Source organism: Nerophis ophidion, linkage group LG06, assembly GCF_033978795.1.
Source record: "Nerophis ophidion isolate RoL-2023_Sa linkage group LG06, RoL_Noph_v1.0, whole genome shotgun sequence".
NCBI lineage: Eukaryota > Metazoa > Chordata > Actinopteri > Syngnathiformes > Syngnathidae > Nerophis > Nerophis ophidion.
In genome coordinates, this window is record NC_084616.1 from 1267829 (window position 1) to 1285908 (window position 18080).

General features: G+C 39.2%; 1 protein-coding gene across 3 annotated transcripts in view; it reads left to right on the forward strand.

The window, feature by feature from the left end:
* The first annotated feature begins 271 nt into the window (after positions 1–271).
* The window catches only part of LOC133554035 (protein RCC2 homolog), a 27458-nt gene continuing 9649 nt past the window's right edge, over positions 272–18080 (forward strand). The window contains exons 1-7 of one of the 3 annotated variants that reach the window (XM_061902371.1): positions 272–407; positions 8097–8313; positions 8375–8468; positions 13171–13314; positions 16544–16675; positions 16760–16848; positions 16945–17059. In XM_061902371.1, the coding sequence (XP_061758355.1) occupies positions 8110–8313; positions 8375–8468; positions 13171–13314; positions 16544–16675; positions 16760–16848; positions 16945–17059 (778 nt within the window). In that variant the 5' untranslated portion in view covers positions 272–407; positions 8097–8109. Of the gene's footprint in view, positions 525–8079; positions 8314–8374; positions 8469–13170; positions 13315–16543; positions 16676–16759; positions 16849–16944; positions 17060–18080 lie in introns of all 3 variants that reach the window. The other 2 variants (XM_061902374.1, XM_061902373.1) reach the window with 2 other exon arrangements.

Consider the following 18080-nt stretch of genomic DNA (forward strand, 5'->3'; position numbering starts at 1 on the left):
CTGCTTACATTTCACCTCTTTTATTCCTCTTTTGAAAGTTTTTTTTTCATATTATTTTGAAAATCCCGCGATGAGGTAGGCGACTTGTCCAGGGTGTACGCCGCCGTCCGCCCCAATGCAGCTGAGACAGGCTCCAGCACCGCTGCCACGCCAAAAGGGACAAGCGGTAGTAAATGGATGGATGGAAGGACTTTGAGAATGTGAAAAGTGAGCTGAGTAGTCATTGTGTCTTTGATGGAATAGTCTTCCGAAGGGAGGGGCTCCCCCCAAAGAGCCACGCCCCCCCCTAAAGAAATGAGTATAAAGATGACGTAGATGACGGCCCCGTGACCACGTGACGCGGAAGTAGAGTGCGGCGTCTTTTGTTCCCATCAATCAAAGCGGACTTGGACGCGGAGAAGCAGGAAGTGAGTTGTACTTACATTTCTCTTCTTTTCCTCTCCTAAATGTGACAAGTTGGCTCCCTTGGAGTGTCCGCACTGCCCGCGCGCTCCTACGTGACACTAGAGTGACGTCCTGACAATGTTTGTAAACTTTGTGTCTTCTTTATTCAGCGTTAGCTTGACGCGGCGACGTTAGCTTGATCATCCTTTGCAACCATGACGTCATAAAAGAGGACAAAGACTGCTTTTTATAATTTTTCTAAACTTTCAAAGCTGCCGTCTTTCATGTGGCAGCTGCTCGTGGTAAAGTCCGGCAGTTGGCGCCTGTTAGCTTGTTAGCTGCGAACAAAGACTCCGCCAAGCTAGCGGCGACACGCTGCAACCTTTGTTACCTTTTACCGCGCTTTAACATTCTTTATCCTGCTCTGTAACCTTCTTTATCCTGCTCTTTAACCTTCTTTATCCTGCTCTTTAACCTTCTTTATCCTGCTCTTTAACCTTCTTTATCCTGCTCTTTAACCTTCTTTATCCTGCTCTTTAACCTTCTTTATCCTGCTCTTTACCTTTGTTACATCGCAGCACTTTTACCGCGCTTTAACCTTCTTTATCCTGCTCTTTAATTTTCTTTATCCTGCTCTTTCACCTTCTTTATCCTGCTCTTTAACCTTTGTTACATCGCAGCACTTTTACTGCTCTTTAACCTTCTTTATCCTGCTCTTTCACCTTCTTAATCCTGCTCTTTCACCTTCTTCATCCTGCTCTTTAACCTTCTTTATCCTGCTCTTTCACCTTTGTTAGATCTTAGCACTTTTACTCTTTAACCTTCTTTATTCTGCTCTTTCACCTTTGTTAGATCTTAGCACTTTTACTGCTCTTTAACCTTCTTTATCCTGCTCTTTAACCTTCTTTGTCCTGCTCTTTAACCTTTGTTACATCGCAGCACTTTTACTGCTCTTTAAACTTCTTTATCCTGCTCTTTCACCTTCTTAATCCTGCTCTTTAACCTTCTTCATCCTGCTCTTTAAACTTCTTTATCCTGCTCTTTCACCTTCTTAATCCTGCTCTTTAACCTTCTTCATCCTGCTCTTTAACCTTCTTTATCCTGCTCTTTCACCTTTGTTAGATCTTAGCACTTTTACTGCTCTTTAACCTTCTTTATCCTGCTCTTTCACCTTTGTTAGATCTTAGCACTTTTACTGCTCTTTAACCTTCTTTATCCTGCTCTTTCACCCTCTTTGTCCTGCTCTTTAACCTTTGTTACATCGCAGCACTTTTACTGCTCTTTAACCTTCTTTATCCTGCTCTTTCACCGTCTTAATCCTGCTCTTTAACCTTCTTCATCCTGCTCTTTCACCTTATTTAACCTGCTCTTTAACCTTTGTTACATCTTAGCACTTTTACTGCTCTTTAACCATCTTTATCCTGCTCTTTAACCTTTTACATCAAAGCACTTTTACTGCTCTTTAACCTTCTTTATCCTGCTCTTTAACATTTGTTAGATCTTAGCACTTTTACTGCTCTTTAACCTTCTTTATCCTGCTCTTTAACCATTGTTACATCTTAGCACTTTTACTGCTCTTTAACCTTTGTTACATCCAAGTACTTTTACTGCTCTTTAAACTTCTCTATCCTGCTCTATAACCTTCTTTATCCTGCTCTTTAACCTTCTTTATCCTGCTCTTTAACCTCTCCATGCTTGTACACGAAAGAGACGAGGACAAAGTCAACTTTAGTTGAAGGAAAAGTTCCAACTTTAATGGACACTTTTTCAATCATCTGCCTTTGAGCTTCCAGCAGATGTCATCTAACTTTGTCTAAATCATCAACTCTTTCATCAAAGTAGCCAACATGCAAGGAAGGTTTAAAGTCCTACTGAAATGAGATGTTCTTATTTAAACGGGGATAGCAGCTCCATTCTATGTGTCATACTTCATCATTTCCCCATATTTTTGCTGAAAGGATTTAGTAGAGAACATCGACGATTATGTTCGCAACTTTTGGCGCTAATAAAAAAGCCTTGCCTGTACCGGAAGTAGCAGACGATGTGCGCGTGACGTCACGGGTTGTGGAGCTCCTCACATCTGAACATTGTTTACAATCATGGCCACCAGCAGCGAGAGCGATTCGGACCGAGAAAGCGAAAATTTCCCCATTAATTTGAATGAGGATGAAAGATTCATGGATGACAAAATTTAGAGTGAAGGACTAGAAAAAAGAGAAAAAAAATGCAATTGCAGTGGGAGCGATTCAGATGTTATTAGACACATTTACTAGGATAATTCTGGAAAATCCTTTATCTGCTTATTGTGTTACTAGTATTTTAGTGCGATTATATGGTCTTACCTGTACTACCTGAAGGTCGGCCCCGCTCCTTTCTTCAGCACCAGTCGACGGGTGGTGGCGATGCCCATCTCGGCCCTTCGCCAGGGACCCTTTTCGATACACGATCTTTCGAAATGATGGCTGCATAATACACTGTACTTTGTGTGTGTGGTCCAATCCAACCGTGTTCGCTTGACCGCTCTGTTCCATACTAAAGCTTCACCGTCATCTTTAGGGAATGTAAACAATGAAACACCGGCTGTGTTTGTGTTGCTAAAGGCGGCCGCAATACACCGCTTCCCACCTGCAGCTTTCTTCTTTGACGCCTCCGTTATTAATTGAACAAATTGCAAAAGATTCAGCAACACAGATGTCCAGAATACTGTGGAATTATGCGATAAAAACAGACGACTTATAGCTGTGAACGGTGCTGGAACAAAATGTCCGCTACAATGCGTGACGTCACGCGACGTTTCAACAGGATACTTCGGCGCGAAATTTAAAATTACAATTTAGTAAACTAAAGCGGCCATATTGGCATGTGTTGCAATGTTAATATTTCATCATTGATATATAAACTATCAGACTGCGTGGTCGCTAGTAGTGGCTTTCAGTAGGCCTTTAAAGCAAACTTTCCGCAAGGTTTAGTGTCAATTTAAGTGAAATGTTCACAGTTCCAATGAAGAGTCAAAACTATATCGACATTAAAGGATGTAACGATACCAAAGACAAAGAAGCACCAATAGATATCGTGATAATGCATGTTGACACACTAATTTCACTCCGAAAGCGAACAGAATCGCATTCTAGCTAGCGGCTAATGTCCCTCCACAGTGCAAAGCCGCTTCTAAGTCAGCAATTCTCACCCTCAAATAAACTATATGTACTACAAATACCATTATCACTGGAGGATGAAGAGTACCTAAACATGCTGCACTACATGCCGTAGGACGGGGGTCGGCAACCCAATATGTTGAAAGAGCCATATTGATAGATAGATAGTACTTTATTTATTCCGTCAGGAGAGTTCCTTCAGGAAAATTACAATTTTCAGCACAATCCCATTCAAGATCAGACAAACATTACAGGGAGACAGAACAGGATCGCTGACGGGTCTGCCGGCTTCCAGCGCCCCTTACAAAAAAGATGACATACAGGTAAACAAGGGGGGGGAGAAAAAAATAGAAGATTAAAATAAAATTAAAAAAATCGGTCTTAGCCTAGGACCCTGGAGTGGGGGTGCAGACTGAGGCCAAGGGGGAAAAAAAAAACAACAACAACTCATAGCCATAGTACACATCCCTCTCACATGTGTGTAAGAGGGAAACATCAAAGAACACATAGGACATTAAAGACATTAAAGCAGCAGATACAACCAGACACTTCTACATACAGCTATGAATAAAAAGTAAAATAAACATATCCACTGTGGTGGCCTCTGCGGTGTTCCACGCCATCGTCTGCTGGGGAGGAGGGGGCATGGCCAGAGACAGAAGCAGACCCAACAAGGCAACCAAGACAGCCGACTCCACTCTCGGCCAGTGTCCAGTCCGCATGGATGAGCGAGGATACGTCCATATTGGACCAAAAATACAAAAACAAATCTGTCTGGAGCCGCTAAAAATTAAAAGCCATATTACATACAGATAGTGTCATGAGATATAAATTGAATTATGAGGACTTAAATGAAACTAAATGAGCTCAAATATAGCTACAAATGAGGCATAATGATGCAATATGTACATACAGCTAGCCTAAATAGCATGTTAGCATCGATTAGCTTGCAGTCATGCGGTGACCAAACATGTCTGATTAGCACTCCACACAAGTCAATAACATCAACAAAACTCAACGTCATTAGTTTGGTGGACAAAATGAGACAGAAAAAGAAGTGGGATAAATCACGTCTTAGAAAGTCGGAGAAAGTTTTGCATGTAAACAAACTAAGGTGAGTTCAAGGACCGCCAAAATTAGTAGGACAAAACGACGCTTGCCAAATGCTCGAATCAGTGAAGCATGTTTGATATAAACAGTGTGCTTTATAGCAATTAGGGAGGTTTGTGTCATGGTTGTCCTCCTACAGAAACTATATTAAAACAAAAAATGTGTTTTTTTTCCCCCCCTCATTTCCATTTTTCATACATTTTTGAAAAAGCTCCAGAGAGCCACTAGGGCGGCGCTAAAGAGCCGCGGGTTGCCGACCCCTGCCGTAGGAAGATATGCTAACCGCAAGCTAGAGAGAAGGTAAACAAAGGTGTGCGGATCGATACAAATTGACAGTAACGATACCAAGTAGTTATAGTATCAGGTCAATACCACACTGAGTCAGAATATTTTTTACTATCCAAAAATAGCTGTTTTTTTGTTACAGTTAAACTCAGGAAAAAAAGTCTCTGGACCCAGCAAGACTTTAAGGGCCAAACCAAAGAATTAGCCAAAAGTAGTTAATAATTTGAATATTTAATTGATATTGTTACATAATCATCCTGTGTTCTTGTCTGAATAAAATTACTTAAAAAGTGCTCATTTAATGATCAGTATCGGTATAACCGATACTGTAACTACTTGGTATCACATCGATAGTATTGTCTAAAACAAATGTCAAATATCCAACAACATAAGAATAATATAATTATAGAAACATGTTACAGCAAGAATTAATCAGATACTAACAGTAAATAAAAAAAGTAGTTCATAGTTTTTAAGAAAATATCACCAGAAATGATGTAATTTGTAATGTAACCAGTTTTGAAAAGTTTATTTATATAGCAAATATAGCGTTATCGCCGAGGCTGCCTTACATTATGTGATATATTTATCGCCCATTTCTTGTGCATGTGTGATGTACATGCCAAAGCCTGACTGAGAGCAATGTTTGCAGTATTATTCAACGAGAAGGACCAGCAAGTATCTTCAATCAATCAATCAATGTTTACTTATATAGCCCTAAATCACTAGTGTCTCAAAGGGCTTAAAAAAAGAAAGTCCAGACCTCATGCACGTTGGTGTTTGTCATGTGACCCTGTGTTTGCTGCACTCCATCACTCTGTACACCAGTGTTTTTCAACCACACTAGTGTGCCGTCAGATATTGTTTGGTGTGCCGTGAGAAATTATGCAACTTCACCTAATTGGTCCCAAAAATATTTTTGGAAAATCAATAATTATAATCTGCAAATAATGTGCTGTTGCTTAGTGTCTGTGGCAGCTGGTACTTTATTGCTTTGTAAAAGTCGGAATGTGTCGAGTGAGACGAGGATGGTTTGTTGTAGGGATGCACCGATTAATCGGTAACCGAATATATTCGGCCGACTATGGCAAAAAAAGCCACATTCGGCCTTCGGTGGAATGAGTTAAAAACAAGGCCGAATAGTGGCGTGTGACGCAATTTTTTGACGCGGTGACGCAATCAACCAACGTGCGGTGACGTTGGGATATGTTGTGTACCTGTATAAGTGTATGAGGTTACAAGCACACACTTATTGAGATTTAGTGGGGCCTCTGTTTACATTATTAGCCTGTTGTGTAGGCTACCTGTATAAGTGTATGAGGTTACAATGTTGTGTACCTGTATAAGTGTATGAGGTTACAAGCACACACTTAATTGACATTTACTTGAGCCTTCTGTTTACATTATTAGCCTGTTGTGTAGGCTACCTGTATAAGTGTATGAGGTTACAAGCACACACTTATTGAGATTTAGTGGGGCCTCTGTTTACATTATTAGCCTGTTGTGTAGGCTACCTGTATAAGTGTATGAGGTTACAAGCACACACTTATTGAGATTTACTTGAGCCTTCTGTTTACATTATTAGCATATCTACTGTGGCTAAGCAGACTTTTGCCAAAAGGACAATAATTCATTTGTTGTGGGTTTATCCATTTTTTTTTTTTTTTGGAATGCACGTTTTGTTTGAAGGCCTAATATAAATGAAAAACTGTGCTTTTTTAAGAGCAAAGGCTACTGGAATATTAAAAAAATGTCAATATTCAATAAAAAAAATTCTTTATTGGAAAAACATGTCTAAATATTTATTCTAGGCTATTTATGCAATATTAAAAAAATTGTGAAAAACTGCATTCATTATTCGGTATTCGGCCTTCGGCCAAGCGTTTAAGTTTTATTCGGCTTCGGCCACAAATTTTCATTTCGGTGCATCCCTAGTTTGTTGTGATCCCAATATGCAGACAACAGCGGGAGGCAGGGTGCAGGTAAAAGGCTATGTAATGCTTGAACCAAAAATGAACAATAGGGAAAGGAAAAGGCTATGCAAAACAAAAGTAAAACTAAACTGGCTACAAAGTAAACAGAAACAGAATGCTGGACGACAGCAAAAACTTACTGCGTCCACAAAGTACACATGACAATCAACAACGTCCACACAAAGAATTATAGCAAAAACTGCAATAGTCTTTACCATGAATTGATTAACAAGTTGAAAAACTTATTTGGGTGTTACCATTTAGTGGTCAATTGCACGGAATATGTACTGAACTGTGTGATCTACTAATAAAAGTTTCAATCAAACAATCAATTGCTTGCTAACACAAAGCAGGTGCGCGGAATATCGCTCAAAGGAAGACATGAAAGTGCTACAGGAAAATACCAATAATAAGGAAGGGCCACCAAAGTAAGAGCGCAAGACAAGAACTAAAACACTACCTGTGGCTCCGAAATGACAACACTGGCTCGGTTTCTTAAAGACGGGCTCTTTACTTGAGTTTTAAGCCGTGAAAACTACAGGACAAGACATGAAATACAATAGTTTTAGAAATACTTCAGTCCCAGGCAAACAAGGTGCCAAACTAAAAAAGCTACCTCGTGGCCGCCTGCCACTTCGGAGGTTCTTGGGCAGCAAACACTCCAGTGTTGTGCAACTACATGAGCGTACAAAAAATCAAACCAATGCACACCACAAATATACAGAACATTTCAACACAATATGACAAATACCTTGTTCAGCTAGCCAAATGTTCCCCACTGCTGCTGATGGCCCAAAGTCCTTTGCATGTCTGCAACTCCAAACACCACAACAAATCTCGCGAGAATAGCGGTGTGACAAAGAAAATAAATTGCCCCTTTTATAGTAACCCAAATGTGTCTTATTTACAAAAAATATAACATGACTTCAGAACCATAATAATTTACAACAAAAAATGTTAATCCTTAAAACAAAAAATATTAAGTGTAAGTTTTCAACAACACTTACATTACCCACAGGAAAACACCAACAAACTCAAAATAAGCCATGACGACCTGGTGGAGTTTCATTTTTTAACCTTTTCTGCCGGTGGTGTGCCTTTGTACTTTTTAATGAAGAAAAAAAGTGTCTTGCCTCAAAACATGTTGAAAAAGAGTGGTGTGTACCCAATAGGCCGTGTTTCCCCACAGACAGCCAGGGAAAATGCCACGCAAGAAGGTGACGGACGTTTCCGGAAATGGAGGGATGAAGAGAAAGAGGGCGAGCGGCAAAAAAAAGGAGAGAGAGTTTAGCAGCGACGATGAGTTTGACTACGACGAGCAGGAGAACAACAAGAAGCCGGGCAAGACCTCCACCAAGTCCTCTCTGCAGCCCATCACTGTGGCCGACGACGTCAAGGAGAAGATTGTCAGTCTGCTTGCATTCCTCTTTTCTAGCCAGCTCTCCTCATTGCTTCTTCTCTCCACAGAAACTGGAATGCCCCAAGGTCAAAGGTCAACTGGTCATATTTGGAGCAACAAACTGGGATTTGAATGGAAGGAAAGAAGTGCCAAAACAACAAGGTAAAATACCCCAGAGCTGAACAATGATTAAATAGGACACAATATATATAAGTAACTATCAATTGTTGCTGATATTTTGATGACCCGTAGAAAATAATGACAGGATAATATGGAGAGGAGCCAGGTGAGGTACTTAGACCCAGGACACGCTGGGGAGACCACGTCTCCCAACTGGCTGGGGAGAGGGAAGTCTGCTTAGGCTCGGATTGAAAAGAAGGACCTCTAGAAACATATTAAATGTAAACTAATTTATTTCTAATGTAACCTTCCTCACTTCATAGCAGAACGGGGAAAATGTCAACACCAGCATGGAGAACACCTAAACAATGTAAACATGTTAAAATCACATGGAACACTTAACAATAAGCTCTTAAAATGAAGATGCTAAAATAAGGAATATGTAAGAAATGCTTCATAAAATGTAAACATAGAAATCTGAGAAGAACTATTTTCTACAGGTTTAGTGGCAGGAAGTGTCAGCTGTGCTCTAAAGCAGTGGTTCTCAAATGGGGGGACGGGAGATTTTTCAAAAATATTCTAAAAATAGCAACAATTTAAAAATCCTTTATAAATATATTTATTGAATAATACTTCAACAAAATATGAATGTAAGTTCATAAACTGTGAAAAAAAATGCAACAATGCAATATTCAGTGTTGACAGCTAGATTTTTTGTGGACATGTTCCATAAATATTGATGTTAAAGATTTCTTTTTTTGTGAATAAATGTTTAGAATGAAGTTGATGAATCCAGATGGATCTCTATTACAATCCCCGAGGAGGGCACTTTAAGTTGATGATTAGAAATCTTTATTTATAATTGAATCACTTGTTTATTTTTCAACAAGTTTTTAGTTATTTTTATAGTTCAAGAAAGACCACTACAAATGAGCAATATTTTGTACTGTTATACAATTTAATAAATCAGAAACTGATGACATAGTGCTGTATTTTACTTCTTTCTCTCCTTTTTTCAACCAAAAATGCTTTGCTGTGATGAGGGGGTACTTGAATGACAAACATGTTGACAGGGGGTAGATGAGTGAAAAAATGTTGAGAAGCAGTGCTGTAAAGTGTGAGCGTGGCTAAGGTGGTGTGTTGGTTGCATCATGTACACCACTTTGGTCTGACTACGGTCTCTTTGAACATATTCCATCCTGTCCTGGTGACTTTAACCCCTTTTAGCCAGAATTTCTTCATTCTGACTTTCTCTTCTCACTCCATGCAAAGAATGAACCAAACCTGATAGTTGATACTGTTACCTGATTGGCTGTTAGCGTGACACGCCCACTGATCACTTCCTGCGTTGCTCAGTTACCAGACAGCTTGCTTCCATACTTCACCTTTCTCTCGACACAGAAGTAAAAAAAAATATTGAATGTTTTATCATACGCATTTTATATTAATATTGGTCGCGTGTCTTATCTCAATATATACCGTATTTCCTTGAATAGCCGCCAGGGCGCTGATTAATTTAAAACTTCTTCTCACGCCTACGCTTATTCAAGGCATGCGGTAAAAGTAAGCAGGCGCTAATCATTTTAAAACCTCTTCTCACCCCAGCATGCAGTGAAATTATTTTTTCAAATTAAAAAAAAATAAAAATAAAAATAATTCTGCGGCCCGGTGGTTGAAAAACCACTCCTTTACAACATGTCATCGCGTCGCCTTTACACCATGCTGTCTGTGTGCCGGCCGAACGCATGCATTTCGAATTTGACCCGGCGGTAATAGTAAGCATGCGCTAATAATTTTGAGAAGCGAGTTTGACCAGGCAGTAATTTAAGGCAGGCGCATATTACATGCCCGGCGGCAATTCAAGGAAATACGGTATTTATCGTTTTATCGGCTAAGTCATCTCTGGCAGGCTTTGTTTCACTTTTTAAACATGCTGCCATGTCTGGTTTTATGTGTTGAAGTACAATATTTCTTTCCCTCTTCACGGAATGTTTGAAGAAGTCCCAGTCAATGGACGCCATGTTTGTTTCCAATGAGCTGCAGGGGAAGTTTATGACCGCTTTATGACCAAGTCTAACAACAACTAGTTTCTCTGCATGTTAAACAGCTGCCGGTGTATTTCTCCAAAGGACCGTGTCATCAGTAGTAACTAAGACTTGAGAAGAGAGCATGACATGACACCAGGAGGAGGATGTTTAGGTTTGAATCCCAGTGCATACAGTTGGTGTTGAATCAGTAAGAAGATGCAATGCTGGCCACAATAATGTCTATTCATATGCTGCACACCCCTCCCCCTGCTGGATCCTCTTCTTGTTCTTTGTTGTGATGGGGGGTGTTGCTTGTCACGTAGAGCAGCTGCTTAGACAAAGACTGGCTGAAGGCTTTATATACTGCAGCCCTAATTACCATTTCTCACCTGCACATACAATAAACATGCACACCTTCTTTCTTTTTTTTTTTGCTTACCCTCACCAACCACAGAGGAACCATAGCTTTTTTTTTTATTTTTTTACATGTGATTATGTTGTTTGTATTACGGATGGGCGATATGGATAGTTGTGTTGTTATTAAATGCCCCCCTCTACCTCAATGAACTGCTCACCCCAAAATCCTCCACACGACACATCCACTCCGGACAGGCTAACCTCCGAGGACAAAGCTCCAAACTATGAGAGAGCGGGCTTTCTGTTCCACCGTGGAACACTCTCCCTGACCACATGAGGGAACCACAGACTGTGGAGGCTTTTAAAAAAGGCTTAAAAACCCTTTAAAAAAAAGCACAAACATTTTTTTTTAGACGTGTGCTAGTTATAGCTATTAGTTTGTTAAAGTTTTAATTTTTTATTTTACTTGTTGGTGGCAGCTATTTGTGGTTCTAGTGTTTTTTTTTTGTTTTTTTTTAAATGCAATGTAGAACTTTGAGGTTGTTTGCTCAATGTAAAGTGCTTTTACAAATAAAATCTATTATTATTAATAATATTATTATAATATTATAATGCGAACCAATCACTGGATCGGTTTGCAGCCGAGTGTGAAGCGACTGGAATGAGAATCCGCACCTCCAAGTCCGAGTCCATGGTTCTCGCCCGGAAAAGGGTGGAGTGCCATCTCCGGGTTGGGGAGGAGACCCTGCCCCAAGTGGAGGAGTTCAAGTACCTAGGAGTCTTGTTCATGAGTGGGGGAAGAGTGGATCGTGAGATCGACAGGCGGATCGATGCGGCGTCTTCAGTAATGCGAACGTTGTATCGATCCGTTGTGGTGAAGAAGGAGTTGAGCCGGAAGGCAAAGCTCTCAATTTACCGATCGATCTACGTTCCCATCCTCACCTATGGTCATGAGCTTTGGGTCATGACCGAAAGGATAAGATCACGGGTACAAGCGGCCCAAATGAGTTTCCTCCGCCGTGTGGCGGGTCTCTCCCTTAGAGATAGGGTGAGAAGCTCTGTCATCCGGGAGGAACTCAAAGTAAAGCCGCTGCTCCTCCACATAGAGAGGAGCCAGATGAGGTGGTTCGGGCATCTGGTCAGGATGCCACCCGAACGCCTCCCTAGGGAGGTGTTTAGGGCACGTCCAGCCAGTAGGAGGCCACGGGGAAGACCCAGGACACGTTGGGAGGACTATGTCTCCCGGCTGGCCTGGGAACGCCTCGGGATCCCCCGGGAAGAGCTAGACGAAGTGGCTGGGGAGAGGGAAGTCTGGGCTTCCCTGCTTAGGCTGCTGCCCCCGCGACCCGACCTCGGATAAGCGGAAGATGATGGATGAATATTATTATACTTTTTTACCTATCGAAAATAAGAACCAGGAGAAAAATACATCAACTGAATACATACTTTCACCTTTCTCTGATTATCTTCCTCTCAGCTATCAAGGCGGAAAGGAAATGTCAACACAAACATGGAAAACAGTGTAAACAAAATAGTAAAATCACATTGAACACTTACAATAACCTGTTAAAAATCGTGAATATGTAAGAAATGTGTAAGAACATAGGGCAAAGTGTGAAAATGTAAACATAGAGAAACTTGAGGAGTATTTTCTGCAGGTTTAGTGCCAGTAAGTAACAGCTGTGCTCTAAAGGGTGAGTGCAACTAAGGTGTTGTGATATTAGTCGCCTTGCCTCGCATCAATTACAGACCACATTGGTCTGACTACGGTCCTTTTTTTAAAAAAATCCCAAAAAGTGCCATACTGTCCAGGTGACTTTTCCTGCTTTAGCCACAATTTCTTTATTTTTACCTTCTCTTCTCACTCCATGCAAAGAATCAACCATAAGACAACAAGATGGCGCAACCAAATATGGTAGTTGGTACTCTTACCTGATTGGCTGTTAGCCATCACTTCCTGTGTTGCTCAGTTACCAGAGAGCGAGCGCCTTTGTTCATGCAGCCAACCTTGCTTCCATACTTCACCTGCACCAAGAAGAAAGACAAATAAACATTTTATGTTGATATTGTTTACGTTTCTACGGCCATATAGTCAGATATTATTTTATCGCTCAGCCCTAGTTTGTACCTAAACCTGCCCCAAGATGTGAGTGTTGTAGCTGTGATAAAGAAAAGTGAATTGTATGCTACAACTAAAATAAAGAAATGGTCCATCTTTCAAAAACGTTTAGCAAACATAATAAGGGGGGGAAGATGAAATGTTTGCAGGGAAGTTACCGTTTACCCCAAATGTCAATGTGGCGTTAAAGTTATTTCAAATGCCGCCCAACTAGATTTAATTGTGAGATCTTTTCTTGCAGCGGCTTTCCGCAACCTGGGCCAGAATTTGTGGGGTCCGCACCGCTACGGCTGTCTCAACGACGTTCTGGTCAGCAGTGTGATATCTGGTCCATGTGCGGCTCACAGTCTTCTCATAACCACCGAGGGCAAGCTGTGGAGCTGGGGTAAGTCACCAGGAAGTGATATTCTCTGTACTGGATCTTTGTACACACTGAATGAATGAATGGTTTATTTTGAGCCATGCAAACAAAACAAAACAATGACATTAAATACAAAAGAAATATATATATATATATACACATTATTTTTACACCTACATTGAAAACATTACATGTGACTAATCTTTTGTAGATGTCAAGATTGGCTCAAAAGGGAGTGGGAAGAAGTTAACTTATTTGGTCCCACCTCTATACATATATTGAATTATATTTTATATACAATATATATATACACAATATATAATACAAAAATACATATAATATAATTCAATTCAGTGGTTGCTGCATAGATGCTATATATCATCTATATATAATACATTTAAATTCACACACACTTACATATATACATATGCACACACACATTTATACACAACACACATATATGTACACATATATACAATCCATATATATATATATATATATATATATATATGGATTGTATATATGTGTACATATATACAATCCATATATATATGGATATATATATACATACACACACACATACATACATACATATACACACATGCATATACCCAAAAAACACACACACACACACCTATATAAATACTATATATATAATATACACTTTTGTCTAAACGTTAACACTGGGGCTGTAAACCTCTGTATAAAAAGTGCTATTTTTCATTCTAATTTTATGTACATTTTTTTAAAACATTGGTTTATTGAATTTTTGACATATACAGTCCAAAAATACCATCAAACACATGTCAACTGTTATTTTCCCACAAAACTAGTATCCAACCAAAATATACATACTAAAACCAAAAGCAGTCAAGTTGTCACCGTGTGTAAATGCTAAATAAAAAGAGAATACAACAGATCATTTTCAACTTATATTCAACTGAATAGACTGCAGAGACAAGATATTTCATCTTCACACTGAGACGCTTCCATTTTTTATTTTTTTTTTACAAACAGTCATGAACTCAGAATTTTAAAAAAGTAGCCAGAGGGGTATTTTTACCAGTGTGTTACATGGCCATTCCTTTGAACAACACTCGGTGCATTAAGTGTTGGAATTGGGGGTTAAATCACCATAAATGATTCCCGGGCGCGGCACTGCTGCTGCTCACTGCTCCTCTCACCTCCCAGGGGGTGATCAAGGGGTGATGGGTCAAATGCAGAGAATAATTTCACAATAAGAATAAAATGGGAATAACAATATAACAGTAAAATAAGAATATAACAAGACAAAGTAGGCAGTAGTGACCATGTTATGAAAACGTATTGCACTGTTATTGTTTTGCATCCCCTGTCATCCTAGTTGTATACAACCTGAGGAGTTTTTATTGAGATGTTGATCTCACTATCATGGGTATGGCGTGCATTACCTTCTGGAATGTATAAGCTGACATTTATAAGGATATGAGTCATTTTTATATATATATATATATATATATATATATATATATATATATATATATATATATATATATATATATATATATATATATATATATATATTAGGGATGCACCGAAATGAAAATTTGTAGCCGAAGCTGAATAAAACTTAAACGCTTGGCCGAATAATGAATGCAGTTTTTCACAATTTTTTTTATATTGCATAAATAGCCTAGAATAAATATTTAGACATGTTTTTCAAATAAAGTATTTTTTTATTGAATATTGACATTTTTTCAAGATTCCAGTAGCATTTGCTTTTCAAAAAAAGCACAAAGTTTTTCATTTATATTAGGCCTTCAAACAAAACATGCATTCCAAAAAAAATAAAGTGCATTAAAGTGGATAAACCAACAACAAATGAATTATTGTCCTTTTGGCAAAAGTCTGCTTAGCCACAGTAGATATGCTAATAATGTCAACAGAAGGCTCAAGTAAATCTCAATAAGTGTGTGTTTGTAACCTCATACACTTATACAGGTAGCCTACACAACAGGCTAATAATGTAAACAGAAGGCTCAAGTAAATCTCAATAAGTGTGTGCTTGTAACCTCATACACTTATACAGGTAGCCTACACAACAGGCTAATAATGTAAACAGAGGCCCCACTAAATCTCAATAAGTGTGTGCTTGTAACCTCATACACTTATACAGGTAGCCTACACAACAGGCTAATAATGTAAACAGGAGGCCCCACTAAATCTCAATAAGTGTGTGCTTGTAACCTCATACACTTATACAGGTACACAACATATCCCAACGTCACTGCACGTTGGTTGATTGCGTCACCGCGTCAAAAAATTGCGTCAAACGCCACTATTCGGCCTTGTTTTTAACTCATTCCACCGAAGGCCGAATGTGGCTTTTTTTGCCATATTCGGCCGAATATATTCGGTTACCGATTAATCGGTGCATCCCTAATATATATATATATATATGTATAATTACATTACAATTAGGGATGGGCCGCCAATTGGTAAAAACTGATTTTTATGAAAAAGAATGATCTGCTATTGCCAATTTATTTATGTCCATTATTGCCGATCAAAAACTCCAGTCCCTTCTGACGTTTGTTTGGTCCCCGGCTGACATGTGACTAGCAAATAGTGTCTCCTACAGTGCATACTAATTAAATAATAATCACCTCAACTACAACAACCAAACTGCATTTCTTTTTTTTAACGTAGCATTATCACTTGAAGATGAGGCTGAACATGTTACACACCAAGTGTAAGCTTGAATAAGGAATGCTAATAGCTAAGCTAACTGCTAAGCTATCCTAAAACAAGAGAATAATTGTAAATAAGTGTAGATTGAAGCATAGTACGGAAGAAAGTAAATAGTTAAGAAGAAATGAGTAAGTAGATGAATAAGAGTTAGAAGATAACCACTGTTGGTATGTCACTACACCGCATGCAGGTAGGAGGGGATCCATCCATTAATTGGTGATTGTTGATACCACAGATAGTATTGCTATGTCATTGTAACAAGAGTAAATAGGTATTTTTTCCCCTCAATTTTATCAAAATAAAAAATGTTTTAACGGTTTAAAAAAAAAAAAAAAAAAGGAATTAACTTAATTCAAATGTCCACAATAAAGGTTGTATTATTGCTTTTGAAGTGTAAATGATTGAATTGTTTGAAAGGTGTTGGAATATCCTTCCTTCTTTAAAAAAATATTTCCTGTTCAAATATCAGTCAGTATATTTTTGCCAGGCTAAGGAATCCTCTATGTTTGGTCTCACTATGCAGGTCGTAACGACAAAGGCCAGCTGGGCCATGGAGACACCAAACGTCTCGATGCTCCCAAGCCCATCGAGGGCCTGGCGGACCTCGTGATCGTCTCCGCAGCCTGCGGACGTAATCACACCATCGCACTCACGGGTACATTTGTCACCAACTGTGCATACCTTTTGTTGTATGGAGCTTCAGTTCCAGATCATCATTTGAAGAACCATTTGTCTTTAGATGATGGTGCTGCTTACTCCTTTGGGGAAAACAAGCTGGGTCAGCTTGGGCAAGGCAGCCAGACTGATGCTGTGCTCAGCCCAGCTCCTGTAAGCACACACACACACACACACACACACACACACACACACACACACACACACAGCGCAGTCCTTAATGCTAAAGTTGCTGTCTTGACTGTCCAGATTTGCTACAATGGCCAACCTTTGGTGAAAGCGTCGTGTGGTGCCGAGTTCAGCATGGTGGTGGACTGCAAAGGCAACCTTTACTCCTTTGGATGTCCTGAGTACGGTCAGCTGGGTAAGAAACTATTCAGTCAAGTCTAACTCCTGACGGGCTAAAGTCTGTGTCTCAGACTTTGTTTACACTGCAGGCCAGAGTGGCCAAAATCAGATTTTTCCACATTGTTACATTGAGGGGAAACCCTGATTACATATAGTCTATTATTTGCCCACTATTGATTGACTCGTGATGCCCTGAAGATTTGGTTGTCGAAAGAAGACGTGCTCACTGAAACCAGATGTTGTGATGAAGTATCCACTTCCTGTGGCGGGCTGCATCTTTCCCCGCGCACATGAATGATGGAGCTCGCCCAAAGATGACAATAAAGTCATATATGGGTCACATTTAAGTTACTTTGGGCTTGGACTGAACAGATTCCAGTCCTGATGTGGGCTGAATCTGATGCGAAAAGATCAGATTTTGGCGCATTTAGACCGGCAAAGAAACTCAGATAAAAAAAAAAAAGAGATTTGGTGTGCAGTGTAAACAAAGCCAGTGTGTCAAAATCAGGAATGTCCAAACCTTTTCCAGTATTTTTCATTGTCAATACCAACACAATATGTATTACATATTTTAGGGCTCCCATCGTTTTTGGTGATTGTTAAAGCTCTCGGGGACCCAAAAGGGTCTCGGTCATTAAAGTGTTAAAAAATGAGTAATTTAATATTTGTTTTACTTTCAACACTTACATATCTGTAAATCAACTTCAAGACTTTCCTTTGATAAAGTATGATTTTTTTTTTTGTAAGCTGTTTTTGTAAAAAGTATTTTATTTAATAGGAAAAACAGAACATTTCAAAGTGGAATATGTGAATTATTTAGAGCCTTACATAGTAAGTAATTCATAAGATTAATTTAGGTGTCTTATTACTTTTGAGCAATGACAGTTTAAAAAAAAATAGATAAAAGTGATCAAATAAATCCTCAATATTAAGGCTATCTTATGATTAAATTATATAATTGCAGTTAGTTCATAGTTGCGCAGAATTAATCGCAGATACATATAATTTTTGTCATTAATAAATGTATCCTAGACAGA